Here is a 19,105-nt window from a genome sequence, read left to right as displayed (position 1 = left end):
CCCCACATGGTCTTCTCAGGCTCCTTAAAACGTTCTTTATCAACTACTCAAGCCTGTAATTAAAGCCACATTTTAAAACTACATAAACGAAGGAGTCTCTTGAACCATGTCCTAAATCTTACTGCCAAACATAACGTCACTAAAATCACTCAATGGTATTAAGTACAAGCGACAGTAGACGAGCAAACCGGCGGAGAAGCTGAGCCCGTCTCTGCTTTTACTGGACATCCAAAAACAAAGCCAAGTGGGCAGTAAAAAACCTCGCCGGTCACCGCACAGTCCTGGCCACCTCCTGGCCCCTCACTGGGCCCACTTCCTCTGCGGCCCCAGCCCGTCGCGCGGAGAAGGCGGGCCCCCTGGCTGGCCGTCTAAGCCGGCCCCGGGAGAGCAGCTAAAGGGACCCCCTCCCCCGGAAAGGCGCGGCACTTCCTCCGCGAGCCGCAGGCCCACCTGACCACGGTCCCAGCCCGCTCCGCCGCCCGCCCTCCCGGAGGGACCCCCCAACCCACGCCCCGGTCCCGCGGCAGGACGCGCCGGTGAGCGCTCACCTTCTTGCCCTTCTTGCCCTCCTCCTCCATGTCGCCGCATGCGGCCCCCGCGGCCCGCCCCGGGAGCCCCACCGCCAGCGGCCGCTACATGCTCACTCTGGGCCCGCCACCCCCGCGCTCACCGCGCCGCCCGCCCGCCCGCCCGCAGTCTCCGCCCCGGCCGCGCCCCACCCGCACTTCCGGACCTGGGGAGCCGGCCCACCGCAGAGACCCCGCCCCCTCTTGCCCCGCCCACAGCCTCGGCGCGCCCGCACTTCCGGCCCGAGGGAGGCGCGAGGCCCGCGGAGGGCGCCGTCCGGCCCGACCAAGTCGACTCCCCCGAGTGCTCCGGGAGAGGCCCAGGGTCACGGCCTCGTCGGAGCCGGGGGAGCACGCCTGCCTTCCCTCCGTCCCGTCCCGTCCCCTCTGGAAGGGCGTCGCCCTCCACTCCAGCTCGCCCGAACCCTTCACGGCCGCGAGAGCACGCGCGGGAGCGGCTCCAACTTTTCAATTCTGCCGCCATCTTTAGAGAGGCCGACTTCCCAGCCTGCCTCGCGGCTGGGGGGCGGGCCTCGAGCCCCTGGGAAGGGGCAGGGCCATTCTTCATCCCTGGTTCTGGGCGCGCTGCCACTTGCCTTTTCTTGCTTGTTACTGTGAGCCACAAGGAAACCCTTTTCTAGTAACTTTCTGTTCTGGCTGGGTGTGGCGACACACTCCTGGGTAACCCTAGCCCTTGACTGCTAGAGACTGGAAGATGAGGAGTTCAAGGTCACCCGTAGCTACAAGAGACTTAGAAGAAAAAAACTGAATCCAGAAATGTAAAGTGACTGCCAACGGCAGCCTCCTAGGTAGTGTGTGCAACCTGTTGTCTGCGTGGGTCGTCCTAAGGGACCTTGAAGATAGTACTCTAATGGATATTAATGTTTCCGAGCTTGTGTTTCCAGTCTAAGCTCCAGCCACGCACGTATACAGGATGCATTTGGGAAGCTGGAAAGTGTAATGTGGCCACGGGTGAGGTCATCGTGTCCATTTGCAATAAGGCGCGTGTGAGCTTAGGTACCTCAGGAAAATAAGAGTTACAACAGCAAGGGCACTCAGAAATAAGTTGTCATCGTATATAGTTAACCATATCCATAGAACAGTTTCAGAGAACGGCGGGGGTAGGGGGTGGGGGCGAGTCTGAAAAGCATGCTGCACCCCTAACAAGTCTCTACTTCTTGCTGGTACACCAACCCACAGTAAGGACTTGGCTGACGGTAAGCTAAATGCTAAGTGAAGCCAATATCTATTTTAAAATACTAAGTAGCCTGCTAATTGTAATCGATTCTGTCAGGGCCTCCTGCACTTTTCTTTTGCAATAGAGAGTCACACCCTCAAATACGGCTCCTCCTGTTCTGTTCAATAGTTCCACTATGGGTGGGGAGAGGCTCATGACTTCCTTTCACTCAGAGCTAGAATGTTAACTGTTTTGGTCTGGTGCAGGTCTTACTCAAACACCCACAGCTGGATGTGAGTGCAGGAATCCTGCTATGTCCAGAAGGCACTCTTACAACCCTTTCTACAGCCTCCAGCTTTTTTTTTTTTTCTTTTGAGACTGATTCTCTATCTGTAACTCTGGCTATCTTAGCACATGCTGTGTAGAGCTGGGTGGCCTAGAAATCTCAGCGATCTGCTTGTCTCTGCCTCCTAAGTGCTGGGATTAGAGGCGTGCCGCACCACCATTACTAACACCCTGCACATCTGGCTTTTATAATCTTTGTGCTCCCTCTTTGCTGATGGTTCCTGAGCCTCAAGAAGGGTGTGATGTAGATGTCCCCTTTGTGACTGAGCACTCCACGGTTGCTTATTCTATGTAGTGTTCTCATCTAAACCACAGAACCATCTCTTTGGCACATATTTCATCTTTTCACAAATTGTAGAGGAGACTCTGAATGGATGTGATTTTTCTCTTCCCAGTTCTGATCAAAGCTATAAACAGAACTGAGGCAAGCAAGCTTAGGAAATACTTCCATAGCCTGAGATTCCATCTGGTTCTGCACAACCCTCTTTAATAATGCAACCTCGATCCTTTTCTGCACACACACTATGTACAAAAATCCTCTCTGAATAATTGCATCTGCCAATCTTGGACCCAAACCTGCATCAGACACACATACTGCCTTTGTCTCCCAAGTGCTGGGATTAAAGGCGTACGCCACAACCGCCCAGCTAGCTGGTCGACCCTATCTCAAACGAAACAAATGAAGAGTGATATATGTGGAAAGGTTCATTGATGGCAGATTGTAGAATGTCTTAAGTACCAGGCACCTTCTGTTAAAGGGTTAAAGACTAAATAGACTCTTTCATCTGTGTCTATGGATTAGCACAGGAGGACTAGAAGGGTACTTCCCATACCCGTGCTCATAGGTGGCACTGTCCACAGCAAGCTGGGCCCTCCCATATCATCACTGATCAAGAAGGTTTGGAGCTGGAGAGGTGGCTCAGGGGTTAAGAACACGTTCTGCTTTTCCAGTCGACCTGAGTTCAGTTGCAAGCACCCACATGGCAGCCCACCGCTGTATGTAACTCCAGTTGCAGGGGATCTGATGACATGGTACATACAGTTACAGACATGCGAACAAAATACTCATGAGAGTCGGGACCAGAGATTAAACTCAAGGTACATGTCATTTCTTCCAAGAAGATGGGTTCTGAAAATAGGCCACCTGTACTAGTTTAATGGCCTAAGGAAGGATCTGGCCTGGTCTTGGTCTTACAAATAGCGTAGCAGTCAATTTGGACATTAGCCACCTCTGGTCCTGGTTGTGGGAGCTTGGGGGAGACCCTGGCTGTACAGGTAATGTAATGGTCATTTAGACTATTAGGTATCTCTGCGCTTGGCTGTGGGAGCTTGGGGAGGCCTTGGCTGTAAGAGTCATTTAAACTACGAGGTATCTCCAGTCCTGGCTGTTTGAGTTTGATGTGGCCTGGCCCAATAGATAACAAAGATCACCAATTCCCAGCTTTCTGGAGGGAAGAGCAGGCTTTATATCCTTTGAGAAGACAATCCTGTGTGCTCAACATTACTGGTTTTCCTGGACACTGGACACCTGTGAGCCTTAGGGGACCTGTGTTGTGCTCCCAACAGCCTTGGTGTACCCAGGGTTTTTTTTATTTGTTTGTTTGTTTGTTTGTTTTGACCAGCTACCAGTTCTGAAATCATGACGTGGAAACTTATTATTCATTGTAAATGCTCGGCCTAGCTTAGGCTCTTTTCTGGCTAGCTCTTTTAACTTAAATTAACCTGTTTATCTACCTTTGCCTTACAGCTTTTTACTTTTCTTTCCTTCTGTACATCTTACTTTCACTACTTTTCCTGTCTGACTGGCAGTTGCCTGGCTTCTTGCCCCAGGCGTGACCCTCTCTTTCCCCTTGCTCTCTCTTCCTCCTTCTTCCCTTGTTCTTCTCTTGAACCTAGATTTCTCTCCCTATTATTCTCTCTGCCTACCAGTCCTGCCTATCCCTCTCCTGCTTAGCTATTGGCCATTCAGCTTTTTATTAGATGCTTTCAATCAGGTGCCTTAGGTAGGCAAGGTGAAACAAATGAAATATATCATTACATAATTAAACACACATCCTTATATCATTAAACAAATACAGCATAAACATATGGAACATACACCTTCATATATGTAAAGTCATATTCTGCAGCATAAACAATGTAACACATCTTTCCATAGCTAAAATAATATTCCACAACACCTTGATGGTTTACACCTATAACCCCAGAACTCAGAAGACTAAAGAGAAGGATTGCCCTGAGTTTGAGGTTTGAGGCCAGCTGGGGTTACATAACAGGTCTACAAATAAATATGTAAATAAAGCAAGAACAAGGCAGAGAGGGAGGAAGAGAAAGCCCCGATTATAAAACTTAGAATCTGTCGAGCACTGGTGGTACGTGCCTTTAATCCCAGCATTGGGAGGCAGAGGCAGGTAAATTTCTGTGAGTTCAGCCTGGTCTACAGAGCTAGTTTCAGGACAGCCAGGACTACACAGAGAAATCCTGTCTCAGAAAAGAAAAGAAAAAGAAAGAAACTTAGGATCTGTCCTCTGTGGGTGCCTCACACATAGGGTCTGTCTGCTATATATATCTCACACATCTGGTTAGGGTCTGTCCACTGTGGCCACTGTTCACACATCTGGTTAGGGTCTGTTCACTGTGGCCACCTGTTCACACACCTGGTTAGGGTCTGTCCACTGTGGCCACCTGTTCACACATCTGGTTAGGGTCTGTCCACTGTGGTTACCTCACACATTAGATTAGGAGAGCATATCTTCTTGTAGTTGGTCTTAAATTAAGTTGAAAGACAGGCCACAAATTTGGGAAGCTGCCAGTTATTAATCAGGTTCTGCATATTTGGAGGTGGCAAAGAAGTTATAGATTTTTTTTGTTATAGGCTTTTTTGGCTGTTACCAGAGAGCTCTTGGCTTTCTATAAGTCTGACTTACAACAAACTGGCTTCCTGTGCCAATGACTGTTACTGAGGGTTGGTTTCTTGTGCAATCTACTGCAGGTTGTGGGTCACGTTCTCAAATGTATAAATGGTCTGATTGTTTAAGGGATTGGTGTCATAACACACCAATGAAAACAGCTAGAATTATAACACAGTCTCATTTCTCCCAAGGTGCCGCTGCAAAATAGCCTCGTTTTCAGCGATTTTCTTTTTCCTTTTTGAGCCAGGGAGAATCTCAGGCCTGACAGATGGCCAAAGCTGACACTGAATTGTAGGGCCCTGGTCTGCCCTTATTCCTGGGGCACATCTCAAGGACAATTTCTGCTCAACACGACTAAGCATTCAGCCCTTATTCCTAGGGCGCACACAGTTTCTAGTCAGATGACTAGCGTTCTGCCCTGCCTGGTTAAGTTCCTGTATTTTCCCCTGCCCCCGCCTGGTGATTAGCTGCAGGGCATTCGTTTCATTGTTGATATGGTAATTTCCCACTGCCTGGGCGGGGGTCCTAGTGCTGCAGTTAGGTAGAAAAGGACCTTCCCAAGTCTAAATAAATGGCGTTCGCTTGATCTCCTATGGAATGACCCTGGTCTCTTTGTGTCTTGTGTTTAATCTCCAGGCCTTGCCCGACTCGCTTTAGGTACAGTGGCGTTCGAGCTGTACAGAGGGTGTAACACCAAAACCGGGTGTTACACTGAATTGTTGATCCTTTCGTCTCTCTCTCCCAATACTGGCATTATCACCCTGGCTGATTACCCCTTTTTCTTTTCCTTCCTTCTAACACATTTACTTAGTTAATGTGTGCGCACGCATGCACACATGTGCTTGTGCCACAGAGCAGGCATTAGTTCCTGGTTGGAGGACAGTTTGCAGAGTCGGTTCTCTCCTTCCACCATACGGTTTCTAGGGATGCAGTTTAGGTCTTCAGGATTGGCAGTGAGTCCCTTTCCCCTCCAAGCCACCTCTCCATCCACTGGATCCTGCTGTCTTACCAATAAATTCCCTACCCCGTTTTGTTGTTTAAACCTCTTGAAGAAAAATGGCCGAGTTATCCAATTCCCAGACTGCCCCCTCATGAGGGCCATAATCTGGTGCCAGTCCTTCTTTTCCTTTCAGAAGCCCAAGCTTTTCAAACATCTGCTCCACTTCCCCACAGCGAGAGCACCCCCCCCCCCGTCCTCTTTGAGGTGCTCTTCTTGGCTGTAGCAGGTTAACCACGCCAATCTGATGCACCCCTGGTAAATGTGGCTGTTGGACTTTGTCACCCAGCTCTGCCACCTTTTCCACTAACTCTCTGGATGTGGCTTCTCCATCCTCCAGTTCCTGGAGTATTCTTCATTCCTAGTTCTGTCATACTATATTTAACCGTGTTGGAGACATTCCTTCATAAGCATCTCTGCAGGTAAGGCAAAATAAAAGGGTCCTATGGCCAAGGCTCGGGGTCAGCAAGAGCTACTGACTACGGCCTGGCTTCTCATCCCTCCACGTGCAGCCACATGTGGAAATGCAGCTGAGAGGAGCTTCTCTGCCCTGGTCTGGTCAAACCACCACTACGAAAGTCTCAGAGGTCCTAAATGCCTCACCGCCATCTTGAGAGACTTCGTTCCAGTCATGGCTTCGTCAGATACCCCACCACCGCCAAGGAAGATTTGCTTTGGCTGTGGCCCTTTAGATAGCCTTTTGCTTTTCCAGGTGACTCTGCCCCTCTGCAGCCACTTTAGATGCCCCCATAGCAGTCCATGAGGGAACACCACCAAACCCATAATGGTCTGGACAAGAGGTTGAGTATACTTGTACAAATTGGCAGGCACAGTTGTAGGCCGAGTTTTCCTGTCCCGACTGCCTGCTCCCAAATAACCAGCAGCTGCTTCCCAAATAACTGACTCGGAGGTTTAATATAAATTATAAATGCTTGGTTGATAGCTCAGGCCCATTAAGAGCTAATACTTACATTTAAATTAACCCATATTTCTTATCTATGCTTTGCCATGTGGCTCATGGCTTGGTACCTCATTTTCTGCATGTCCTGCATCTCCCTGACTCCACCCTTCCTCATCCCATCATTCTCAGTTTGGCTTTCCCACCTAACTTTATCCTGTTCAGCTAGTGGCCAGTCAGTTTGTTTATTAAAGCAACCATAGTGGCGTATATTCACACAGTGTGCATAGGTACTCCTACTGGGTCTGCTGGACCCACACCTATGATCCCACCACTTAAGAGACTGAGGCAGGAGGACTGATGAAGGTTGTGTTGTTCATTTTTTTCTTCTTGTTTGCTTGCTTGCTTGCTTGAGACAGGGTCTCAAGCCTGGTTGTCCTGGAACACATTCTGTAGACCAGGCTGGTCTTGAACTCAGAGATCTACCTGCCTCTACCTCCCAGTGCTGAGATTAAAGGTGTGTGCCACCACACACAGCCTTTGATTTAAGTTTGAGACCAATGATTTGTGAGTTTCAGTCCCTCCAGGACTACAAAGTGATAACTTGTCTCAAAATACCAGAGCGAGCCAGTGACCAAACACACGCAGCATCCTCTCACTGTCGTTGTCAGGACAACCCAGGGCCACCTCCATTCTACACACTGAAGCATCAATCAAGGAGGTTAAGCCTCCTTGGGATGGCTTTGCTTTGCCTGTTTGTGATTTCTATCTCAGGTAGAGCAGGTTGCTCTCATTAAGATTAAGGAGTTGATAACATCCAGGACTATTATTAGCCCTGAGTTGTTGCCAGCTAGCCTCCAATAGCTGAAACAGAAGCTCCCACAAGAGCCTATTAGAAAACTGCAGGAAGAGCTGCTGGCCCCAGCTGCCAGGAAGGCTGCAGATTCAAGCTCTGGATGCTGGAAGAGCACAGAGAACCACTCAGAGCCCAGAGCTGCTATCACTAAGGAAGCTACACTTTGCCTACTTTTTAATTTCTATCTACACTGAACAAAAGGGGCCAGGCATTGAGAGTGCACTCAGGTAATCCATTTAGGAGCAGAGAGGCAGGAGCATCAGTAATTCAAGGTCACAGCAAGTTCAAGGCCAGCCTGGTCCACAGAGAGACCACTAGGACAGTGGTGTCAGGACAACTAGGGCTACCCAGAGAAACCCTAGTTCCAAAAATCAAGTCAAATAAAAGTCAGATAAATAAAGATAGCCCCAGCTAAGTTGGCAATGTGAGGTGAACATTCCTAGTCAGCCAGTGTGTTAATCTTCATTACAATGTGGCATCAGGGTTCTTTAGTTCACTGTTCCTTTATCTGGACCATATAGAGTGGCTGTGCTTCGGAGAGGGCATTGTGATCCAGAGATTGTTTTCTCTCTTTTCTTGGCTTTTTGAGACAGGGTTTCTCTGTGTAGCCCTGGCTGTCCTGGAACCAGCTCTTATATACCAAGCTGGCCTCAGACTCACAGAGATTCACCTGCCTCTGCCTCCTGAGTGCTGGGTTTAAAGGCATGCACTACCACTGCCCAGCTCTTTCATTATTTTTGTAGGTCTTGAAATCAGAAAACACAAACTCATTGAACCTTTACTCTAATTGGCTCTGAAGGGACTGAGCCTTCATTAAGTAAATGTGAACTTATCGCATGTACAGAGCATCTATTTTTGAGACAAGATCTCATGTGTCCCAGGCTGGCCTCAAATTTTTTTTAATTTTTTTTAATATTTATTTATTTACTTATTTATTTATTATGTATACAATATTCTGTCTATGTGTATGCCTGCTGGCCAGAAGAGGGCACCAGACCTCATTACAGATGGTTGTAAGCCACCATGTGGTTGCTGGGAATTGAACTCAGGACCTTTGGAAGAGCAGGCAATGCTCTTAACCGCTGAGCCATCTCTCCAGCCCATGGCCTCAAATTTTTATGTGGATGAGGATAGTCTGGACTTAAAGGGATAGATTACTCTACCTGGCTTATGAGGACCTGAGGGCTAAACATACATATGGCTTTGAGCATGCTAGGTAAATACTCTAGGCTATATCCCTTCTCAATGAGAAGTGACTGCCAGGGGCTGGATAGATGGCTCGGTGGTTAAGATGGCAGCTCTTCCAGAGGACCAGAACTTGATTCCTAGCACCTATATGACAGCTCACAACCAACTGTAACTCTTAGTTGTAAGGGATCCAGTGCAGTCTTCTGGCCTTGGGACGCACACACATCATACACAGACAATATACAAGCAACACACTCAGACTGTGCTGGCTAATGTCAATTTGATACATGCCAGAGTTATCTAAAAGGAGGGAACCTCAATTGAGAAAATGTCTCCATGAGATCTGACTGTAGCACTGGGCAGTGGTGGTGCACTCAGGAAGCAGAAGCAGGTGATCTCTGTGAATTTGAGGCCAACCTGCTTTACATAGTTAGTTCCAGGATAGCCAGGGCTGTTACACAGAGAAACCTTGTTTCAAAAAAACAAAAACAAAGCAAAACATGATCTGGCTGTAGGGTATTTTCTTTTCTTTTCTTTCTTTCTTTTTTTTTTTTTTTTTTGGTTTTTCAAGACAGGGTTTCTCTGTGACTTTGGAGCCTGTCCTGGAACTAGCTCTTGTAGACCAGGCTGGCCTCGAATTCACAGAGATCTGCCTGCCTCTGCCTTCCAAGTGCTGGGAGTAAAGGCGTGTGCCGTCACCACTGCCAGGCTTGTAGGGTATTTTCTTAATTATTGTTGGGGAAGAGCCCAGACCATTGTGGGTGGTGCCATCGCTGGACTGGTGGACCTGAGTTCTATAAAAAAAAAAAAAAAAAAAAAAAAAAAAAAAAAAAAAAAAAGGCTGAGCAAGCCACAATGAGCAGCCAGTCAACAGCCTCTGTGGCCTCTGCATCAGCTCCTGCCTCCAGGTTCCTGGCCTGCTTGAGTTCCTACTCTTGCTGCTTTTTTTTTTGTTTGTTTTTGTTTTTGTTTTTTTGAGACAGGGTTTCTCTGTGCAATAGCCCTGGCTGTCCTAGAACTAGCTCTGTAGACCAAGCTGGCCTCAAACACACAGAGATCAGGCTGCCTCTGCCTCCCAAGTACTGGGATTAAAGGCATGTGCCACCACCATCACTTCACGTCTTTTTTTTTTTTAATATTTATTTATTTATTTTAAAGATTTATTTATTTATTATGTATACAGTATTCTCAGTACTCTGCCTGCAGGCCAGAAGAGGGCACCAGACCTCACTACAGATGGTTGTGAGCCACCATGTGGTTGCTAGGAATTGAATTCAGGACCTTTGGAAGAGCAGGCAATGCTCTTTACTGCTGAACCATCTCTCCAGCCCCTCTTGCTGCTTTTGATAATAAACTATTATATGAATATGAAATAAAATGTTTGAAATAAACCTTTTCCTCCCTAAGATGCTTTTGATCATGGTGTTTTGACAGCAATCGGAATATCGAATATGAATATTGAATATGAATGTTGAATATGAAATAAACAGTTATATGATTATGAAATAAACCCTTTTCTCCCCAAGATGCTTTTGATCATGGTGTTTTATGACAGCAATAGTAACCTTAAGATACACTCATAAAATAGACCAGGCTGAACTCACAGATTCACTTGCCTCTGCCTCTCAAGTACTGGGATTAAAAGCGTGTGCCACAAAATTATATTTAATGTGTGTGTGCGTGAATATCACACTGGACACGGGAAGTCCGTGGGTATTGGTTCTCTCCTTCGACCATATATATGCCAAGGATCAAACTCTGGTCATTAGACTTGGTGACAAGTGCCTTTACCCAGTGAGTCATCTTGTTGGCCTACAACAGGCAGGTTTTGCAATTTGGAGTCAAGGAACAAGCTCTTGTCACCAAGACATTGAAGGATGGAGCTTCTAGTCCCTTGACAGCTACATTTCCAAGAGATGACTTCCAGCTGGGCCTGGTTTGTAATCCCAGCCTCTCGAATATATAGATCCCCTGGAACTGAAGTTGAAGATAATTGTGAGCCACCATGTGGGTGTTGGGAATTGAACCTGGTTCCTCTGTAAGAGAGGTAAGTGCTCTTTTTGTTTTGTTTTTTGAGACAGGGTTTCTCTGTTTAGTCCTGGTAGTCCTGGAACTCGCTCTGTAGATCTTGAACTCACAGATGTGCCTCCCTAGAGCTGGGTTTAAAGACATGAGTCACCAACTAGCTGGCAAGCGCTCTTAATTACTGAGCCATCCTTACAGTCTCAAGAATTTTTACATGTATTGTGTGTGTATGTGCACGCACGCGTATGTAATATGTGGGTGGGCATGCAGAGTTCACCGCCCACAAGCAGAGATTGAAAGGAAAGGTTCAGGACTCTCAAGACCAAGTTCTCAGCACAAAGATTTACTTGCCCCAGAGGGACAGAGGGCAGGGAATAAGAGACAAACACAGGAAACAGAGGGAAGAGGGAGAAGGAAAAGGGAAAGTGGGTAGGGGTATTTGTCCCAGAGGGACAAAGGACTGCCTCTGGATAGAGAGGAGACAGACGTGACACAGGAAAATGGCAGTACAAGGGAAACCCCATATTAGGATAAGGTGTTTCATTTTAATTGGGCATGTTAATTAAGGGGTTTATCAAAGGGGCTTCTGATTGCTGAACTTCAATACTCTGATTGCTGGACCTTCCTAGTCAACCTCGGGAGGAGGAAGTGGCCATATAAGGGAACAGACCTTGGAGCTAGCTTTTGGTTTGGAAGTTGGTCTAATGGCCTGAGGATCACCAGCGACCGCCCGCCCCACCACCAGGGCGGGCCCAACGCTCAAAACCGCGCTCGAGGCCACGCCCTGGGTCCGCCGACGTCACCATCCTGGAGCCCGCGCACCCGGCTTCGGGGAGGGGCTGCGCGATGACGTTAGGCGCGTGCGTGGCTCGCTGCTCTGTCGATGACGCTAAATACGAGCGCGCGTGCGCGGCTGGCAGCCATGTGTGTCGCGTCCTCACCGTTGTGTGCTGTGCACCTTCCCTTTTCTGCATCTGCCGCCATCAAGGACCAGGGGCCATGCCGGGCTATCCTGAGGCCAGGTAGGGATCGCAGGGCTCGGTGGCGGGAGGCGGGAGGTCACACTGCGAGTAGGGACGGTTTCCCCCGGGAAGACACGTGCCACAGGGTAAGTTAGGCCTACTTCGGGGATACGCTTTCCAGACCTTAGCGACTTCTGCCGCCCTCGAGAGAGTCTGTCCCCGGAGAGAGTTTCGAGGGGCTAGAATTGGGTGATAAGCACAGGCCGGGGCTGAACGTGCCTTGTCCCCCTTCTTAGGTGGAAATGGAGGCCAAGAGGATGGACTCACAGCGTGGAAGGGCTGACCGAGCTCTTCTGGAAGATGTCCTGGTAAGTCAGTTGTGAAAGCTGGGCTCTGTCTGGAAGTGAACCCTCATTTCTCTGAACCTTTACCGGATTAACTTAATGTGTCGCATTTTTCTCCAGCCTCGAAAATACATCTTGAGAAGAGTAAGGAAGAAAAGGCCATTTTTCCTGTTTGGGTATGTATGTTACATAGATTCTTTCCGTGGTCCCAACCGTTTAGGAACAGTGTTCTAAAATTAGTGTCGCATAGACTTGTAAATAAGATACCCACTTCCAGATAGCCTTCTGTGCTCCCTCAGCCAACACAGGTAATCCGGGGCCTCTGGAGCCAAACTCATTCTCTAGTTCACCTTCAGGACTAGTTCTCCCCAGCAGAGTTGTCCGGGCACTTGGGTCTTGGAGACACCAGTGCGGGCTGTGTGGGTTGTGCAAGCCTCCAGCGTGCCTGGGTCTGCAGTGACCCTGTGCATTCCTACAGTGCTTGCCAGAGCAGTTTGAAGTGGTTTGAGGCCTTGCCCTGCTCTCTCCAGAGCAAGGTTATAGAAATTTCAGACAATATGGCAGACTCCTGCCACGTGGGTAAATTCTATGTGAATAGAATTGACAAATGTTGCACTTCCTTGTTTTGACTCTGGTGGGAAGGTTTTGCACAATTCTGGTGTAGAGGCAAATAAGTCGTTGGATATTTTTCTGTGCCTCCGGGGTTAGTACAAACTTTTAAATTCTTAAAACAATTACAAAGTAGACAGCATGGAGACCAAGAGTTTGGTTCCCGTACTCTAATGAAACTCCAGACGTGGCACGTGGTTCTGCTTTCCAGGGAGAGGCAGGCATGTGGGTCCTGGGCTTGTTCTTAGAAGGCAAGGAAGTCAAGGGCTGAGTGTCTGCAGATGGTGGAGATCTGGCCAGTACGCCAACACCTAAGGAAGGCCTTCCTGGAGAGGAGGGCATTTGTACTGGGGGGTTTGTTTGTGAGAAGGCCTGAAACTTAGATAGGTGAGGATGACCTTCAATTCCCAGTCCTGCTGCCTCACCCTTAATGAGTTCTGGAGTTACAAGTGTGTGCCCTTATGGCAGGGGTCTCACTGGGCCCCGGATTACCTTGAACACCGATCCCCTACCTCTGCCTCCCACGTGCTGGGGTTAAAAGTGTACACCACCATACCAGGCCCTGATTCCAAATCTTTAGTTTATTACCCCCCCCCATCCCCCCCCAGACAGTGTTTGTGTAGTCTTGGCTATGCTAGAACTAGCTCAGTGGAACGGGCTGGCCTTCAACTCAGATCCGCCTGCCTCTCAAGTGCTGGGATTAACGGTGGGTTCTACCACTGCCTGAGCCAGGTCTTCCATTCTATTTTATGTGCTTGTGTGAGCCGCGGGTGGCACATGTAGGTCAGAAGGCAACTGGCAGGAGATGACCTTGTCCTTCCACCATTTAAGTCTTGTGTGTCCAGGGGTTTCCCCGCAGGAACTGTCAGGTGGAGGTTTGGTATTTCTAGCCCCACGGCCTGTGCTGTTTTCCAGAGTTCCTGCTGGAGAAGATTGGAAGTTGGGGGGTGGAGTTGAAGGGGAGTGTGGAGCTGTTGGGTAAATGATGTAGACAGTCCTTAGTTTACGATCGAGGCTTCCGGCTCACTGACTCTTCTTCATCCTAGGGAACCCAAGGTGCCAGCGCTAGAGGAGACCTGAGATGACACATGGCTGTTGTTACCAGGCTGTTTGATGGAACTTCGGAAGAGGTAAGGATGCAAGAAGACACTACCAGGTCACTTCTGGATTTTTGTTTGTTTTGAGGAAGTGTCTCTTGTAAGTTAGGCTGTCCTCAACTCCATGGCCGAGGATGACTCTGAGGTCTTTGTCCCATACTTCCCCTTCCCGGGAGTTTGGATTTATGAGTCTGTACCAGCAGGTCTAGGCTTCACTTCTGTTTGTGGCAGACGTCCATCAGCCAGTCACCTGGCTTAAAACAAACAGCCAGGCAGGGGGCACGCCTTAACCCCAGCACTTAGGAGGCAGAGGCAAGCAGATGTGAGTTTGAAGCCAGCCTGGTCTACAAAGAATTAGAGAACAGCTGTAACAGAAACAGCAATAAAAAAGGGCACCCCCCTCCCCAAAAAAAAACCCTGTGGCCTTTCCATAAGCCATGTGATTGAATCTCAGAAAGTTCAACTGTGTTAAAGTTTACAAAACTATTTCAAAACTTCTGTATCTGGACTTGGGCCCTGACATTTGGTTGCCTCTGTGGTTTGGATTTAGCATGGTGCATATGAGGTCATGATTATGTCTAGCTGGAATGGGTGTGGGCTGCTGCAAAATGTGGGCCACGGGCCTTTTGGCTCACTGGATGCAGTAAGGATCCGAAACTTGGGTCAGGTTTTGTTATTGCCCCTCACGGCAGTGGGCACTTAGAGCAGCCCTTGGTTTTGTGATATTGCCTGATTTTTTCACTGCGTGGTGTTTCTGATCTCTGCAGATGGAACATCTGAGTTTAATAAACCATGGATACTGGAGGCAGCTAAAGGAAAGCACACCTGCTATCCAAGCTCTTGGAGGTGGAGGCAAGAAGATTGTGATTCAAGGCCTACCTGGCTGGGCTACAAGAAGCCCAGTCTCCAGAAACAATAAATGCAGTTTTATCTACGATCCATCTTTCCGTGTTTGTTTGTCTGTTAAACTGACTCAGTTTGAGTGAGCCAAGGTGCCTTGTCCTTCTAAACGCTGAAGCACTTTGTGGTTTTGAGGAAGGGTCTCACTGCCCAGGTGCCCTCTCAAGTGCAGTGATAACGTGTACCGCCTCATCCCTGGATATACTTAGAGTGGCCATTTGACTGGACTTGGTTGAGTGAATGAGTCATGCTGGAGCAGTGGTCACCTCAGGGCTAAGTGGGAGGGAGGGTGAGGTGCAGAGGAACTGTGCCCTGAGACCTAAGGATCTGAAACTTAGTTAAGGCTCAGCAGTCAAGGGTATGATATGCTTCTAGTACCAACATCATCGGGCAGCTCACAGCTGTAACTCCAGTTCTAGAGGTTGTGATAACCCTCTGATGGTGTTCCTGTGTCTTCCCACCCTGGCTCTTCCAGAGGGCTTGGGTTCCATTCCCAGCACCTATATGATCTCACAACCTCTTGAAACTTGTTCCAGGGGATCCAGCACCATTTAAAAGTTTTAAAAACCCATTCATGTTGCCTTTTGGAATACCAGTAGTTACCTAAGAAGCCAGGAAGAAATTCCCTGAGGGTGATCTATTCAGCTGGAAAGTAATGTAGTCTACCCATAGGTGTGCACACAGGGCTAGTTCACACAAGGATGTCAAAATGTGGGCAAAGCCTGGCAACATCTGCCATTGAGGGCACAGTGAATAAATCAGGTTTCAGGGCTGGAGAGATAGCTCAGTGGTTCAGAGCACTGACTGCTCTTCCAGAGGACTGGGGTTCAATTCCCAGCACCCACATGACAGCTCACACAGATGCTGTAACTCCAGGATCCAACACCCTCACGCGGACATACAGGCACAAAAGCTGCGGTTCAGCTTCATAGGGGAAGCAGGTACCTAGGTAAGACTGCTGCAAAGACCAGAAGCAAACACCATCATAGATGGCCAATTTGACCCTGAGCTAGATAACAGGAAAACTATCAGGATTTCCTCAGTCGCCAGCAGACTTGAGTGGTGTGTTGTCTATGTGTTAGCTGGGTTCGGCTAGTCTGCTTTTATAAGGACTATGCCATGAGGAAACTGGCTACAACCTGTCCAGAGTGACCAGCCGTTCTGTTAAAGCTGGAGCCTCTGGATTCGGTGACGAAAGAGCCCAGAGTTGGTTCAATCCAGGAAAGAATTAAATGTGATGTCATCTCCTTGGCTTCAATAATGTGAAATGAGAGTAACTCCTGTGTGGGTCGTGGCAGTCAGCGCAAACGTGGTTGTGCAAGCCACCAGGGTGGGAAGGGCTGAGTCATGCACTGATATCGGAAACAGCCAGAGTCTAATACTACACCCACAGGTCAATCTCTGACCTATGAACAGTCTTGGGATTTTTAAGTGGTTAGGAGAAAAACCCGAAAATATACTATATCATGACAGGTGAAATTTTTATCGATTACAGAGTTCTGTGTCTCAGATTTTACTGGAACTCAGCCACGTCAGTTCTTGATTGAATCAGCACAAGTTCCAGATCTTTTTAAGGCCTGGGATTTTGGGAAATGAAACCCAAGGGTGGGAGTCCCCAGGTTGGGAAAACCCTACCAAAGACTACCCCAGGAGGCTGGGGATGAAGCGCTTCCATGCCAGGCTTACAAGGATGCAGCCTGGCTGTCTAAGAGTCCTATACCAGCCCAAGGTATAGCCAGAGCCCTGCTATTGGATCTGGGGTATTTTTGGCCAGTGGCTCATTTTATCACTAATGATATTTGCTTTTACTACATGATGGACAAAAACTTATAATTTCATTAGATATGTTGCATTATCAAATAATTTTAAAAATCAAATTAAATGACTGAAATAAAATTATCTGCCGGACGGTGGTGGCACATGTCTTTAATCCCAGCACTCAGGAGGCAGAGGCAGGCAGATCTCTGAATTTGAGACCAACCTGGTCTACAGAGAATTCCAGGACAGCCAGGAATACACAGAGAGGCTGTCTTGAAAAACAAAAAGGAAAGGAAGACAGAGAGAGAGAAGGGGGGGGGGGAGAAAAAGGAAATACAGTGATCAGGGATTTGTGAACACAAGAACTCTCAAAGTTGACCCACAAATAACTCATGTTTGGGAACATGGGGGCCTGCATCTGACCTCCCAGCATGAGGGAAGGGAGCAGAGAGAGCTGGCCGCCTGGGGCAGACCTTGCAATCAGGAGAACTATTCAGAGAAACCTGAGTGTCCAGCCAACCATTTCTAAATGCACTGCACATCTATAAACTCAACAATGAGTAGCAACTCTTTCTCTACTGCCAGCTCCCAAACAACAACACAGAGACTATGATTAACTATGCAAGGTCAGTCTTAGCTTAGGCTTGTCCCACTAGCTCTTATAGCAAATTAACCCATTCATTTTAATCTACATTCTGTCACATGGCTCATCGCCTCATCTCCCCACTCTACCCCTGTGGCTTTCTCTGCATCAAGCTAGTGGCTCCACCTTTCTTCCTCTCCGAGTCCTCTCTGTCCCCACAAGCCCCATCTAACCTCTTCCTGCCTAGCTATTGACCATTCCGCTCTTTATTAAATCAATCCCAGTGACACATCTTCACACGGTGTAAAGGAATATTCTGCAGTGATGAAGGGTTGAGACCTGTGACAGCTAAGATCAGGCCCCAGAGCTCCAAGAGGTGTGGTCTTATCTCAGAGGCTGGATGGAAAACAAAGCTAGCCTGCTAGAAGACTGCCCCTGCCATTGTTACCGCAGTGAGGAATAGCGTGGTGCTGAGTCGCCACCTGTAACAAATCTTTCTCTGTCCTGCCAGCCAGCTTCCAAATAATGACACGGAGAGTTCTTATTAATTACGAAAGCTCAGCCTATAGCTTAGACTTATTCCTTACTAGCTCTTACAACTTAACCCATATGTTTATCAATCTATGTTCTACCACGTGCCTCTTTTACATCTATCCCATTCTGTGTGTCCAATGCATTCCAGGTCTGGCTGGCTTCTCTATGGCCAATTCTCGTCAGCTAGTCACTGGCTCTGCCCCCTGATCCAAGGTATAACTTTATTGGACAATCTCGGGAGTGTCAGAGTGGAATCAAAATAGCCCACAGTACCAACCATTGGCTCATCTGCAGAGTCAGGCAGGAAGTCTTTATTGCTTAAACTCTATTGTGGCCACCCTTGGCTAATGTCGAACTGTGGGGTGACATACAGCTGGGTAACCAGGACCATGTGAAGAAACTCTCTTGGGCTGGAGAGATGGCTCAGCAGTCAAAAGCCCTGACTGCTCCAGAGGACTGCGGCTTACAGATGTCTACCTCCCTAGCCTTCTGCAGACACTGGGCATGCACACAGTGCCCATGTATGCATACAGACAAAACTCTCATACACAGAAAAGAGGGGATTTTAATAAAATGAAAAGAATCACCCCTTCTGCTGGGGCTAGTGCAGTCCTAACTGCATTGGGGAGCTGAGGCAGAAGGCCAGCTTGGGCTCCAGAGTTAAAGGAGGAAAGAAGAAATAGAGGGGGAGACGTTGGGCGGGGCGGGGCAGGGATCTCTATTATGTGCTACCCAAGAGTGAAAACCAACCCTCAAAACTCTTGTGTTAGCAAAGGTTTCTGTTGTTTTGAGACCAGGTCTTGCTATCTCAGGCCTTCAACTCATTGTGTTGACTATTTTGGCCTTGATTTTATGGCAACCCTCAAGCCTCAGTCCCTTCCACCCCCCACTTTGTTTGTTTTTTCTTTTTCTTTTTTGAGACAGGGTTTCTCTGTGCAGCACTGGCTGTCCTGGAACTCTCTCTGTAGACCAGACTCACCTCAAACTCAGAGATCTGCCTGCCTCTGCCTCCTGAGTGCTAGAACTAAAAGCATGTGCCAATACACCCTGTTTCCCAGTAGCACCTCGTGATACAAGGTGTCATAGCCCAGACTGATCTTAGACTTGCTAGATAGTAAGATATGACCTTGAACTTCTGATCCTTCTCCAAGTACTGGGACTGCGGGCATGTACTACCATGCCCTGTTATTATAGGGTGCTGAGGGTTCAACCCAGGGCTTCGTGAATGTTGGGCAAGCCCTCTACCTACTGAGCTACACCTCCAGCCTGCCCTTAACCTTTGGAGCGCTTGAGGTTACAAGCCTGTACTACCTTGAAAAGTTTTGAGGAGGACAAGGACCCCATCGGAACAGAG

General features: G+C 48.3%; 1 protein-coding gene, 1 long non-coding RNA gene, 1 other non-coding gene and 1 pseudogene across 4 annotated transcripts in view; 3 read left to right on the top strand and 1 right to left on the bottom strand.

Annotated features, from left to right (window-relative positions):
* Ccm2 (CCM2 scaffold protein) overlaps positions 1–691 on the bottom strand; it is a 48,739-nt gene extending 48,048 nt beyond the window's left edge. The window contains exon 1 of one of the 2 annotated variants that reach the window (XM_050140831.1): positions 549–691. In XM_050140831.1, the coding sequence (XP_049996788.1) occupies positions 549–578 (30 nt within the window). In that variant the 5' untranslated portion in view covers positions 579–691. The remainder of the gene's footprint in view (positions 1–548) is intronic. The other variant, XM_050140833.1, reaches the window with a different exon arrangement.
* Positions 692–1,316: 625 nt separating this feature from the next.
* Positions 1,317–1,432, top strand: LOC126501018 (uncharacterized; annotated as a pseudogene).
* Positions 1,433–11,834: 10,402 nt separating this feature from the next.
* On the top strand, positions 11,835–14,913 carry LOC126500723 (uncharacterized). Its single transcript, XR_007591409.1, has 5 exons — positions 11,835–11,986; positions 12,223–12,294; positions 12,391–12,446; positions 13,926–14,009; positions 14,744–14,913. It is a non-coding gene; the product is annotated as an uncharacterized lncRNA (long non-coding RNA).
* On the top strand, positions 12,697–12,828 carry LOC126501023 (small nucleolar RNA SNORA9). Its single transcript, XR_007591491.1, has one exon. It is a non-coding gene; the product is annotated as a small nucleolar RNA SNORA9 (small nucleolar RNA).
* Positions 14,914–19,105: the final 4,192 nt, after the last annotated feature.

This window comes from Alexandromys fortis, unplaced genomic scaffold (genome assembly GCF_014885135.2).
Source record: "Alexandromys fortis isolate MF-2015 unplaced genomic scaffold, M_Fortis_MF-2015_v1.1 scaffold_7, whole genome shotgun sequence".
NCBI classification, from domain to species: domain Eukaryota; kingdom Metazoa; phylum Chordata; class Mammalia; order Rodentia; family Cricetidae; genus Alexandromys; species Alexandromys fortis.
Note: the sequence above shows the minus strand (reverse complement) of the source record. Positions and strands in the feature narration are given on the sequence as shown.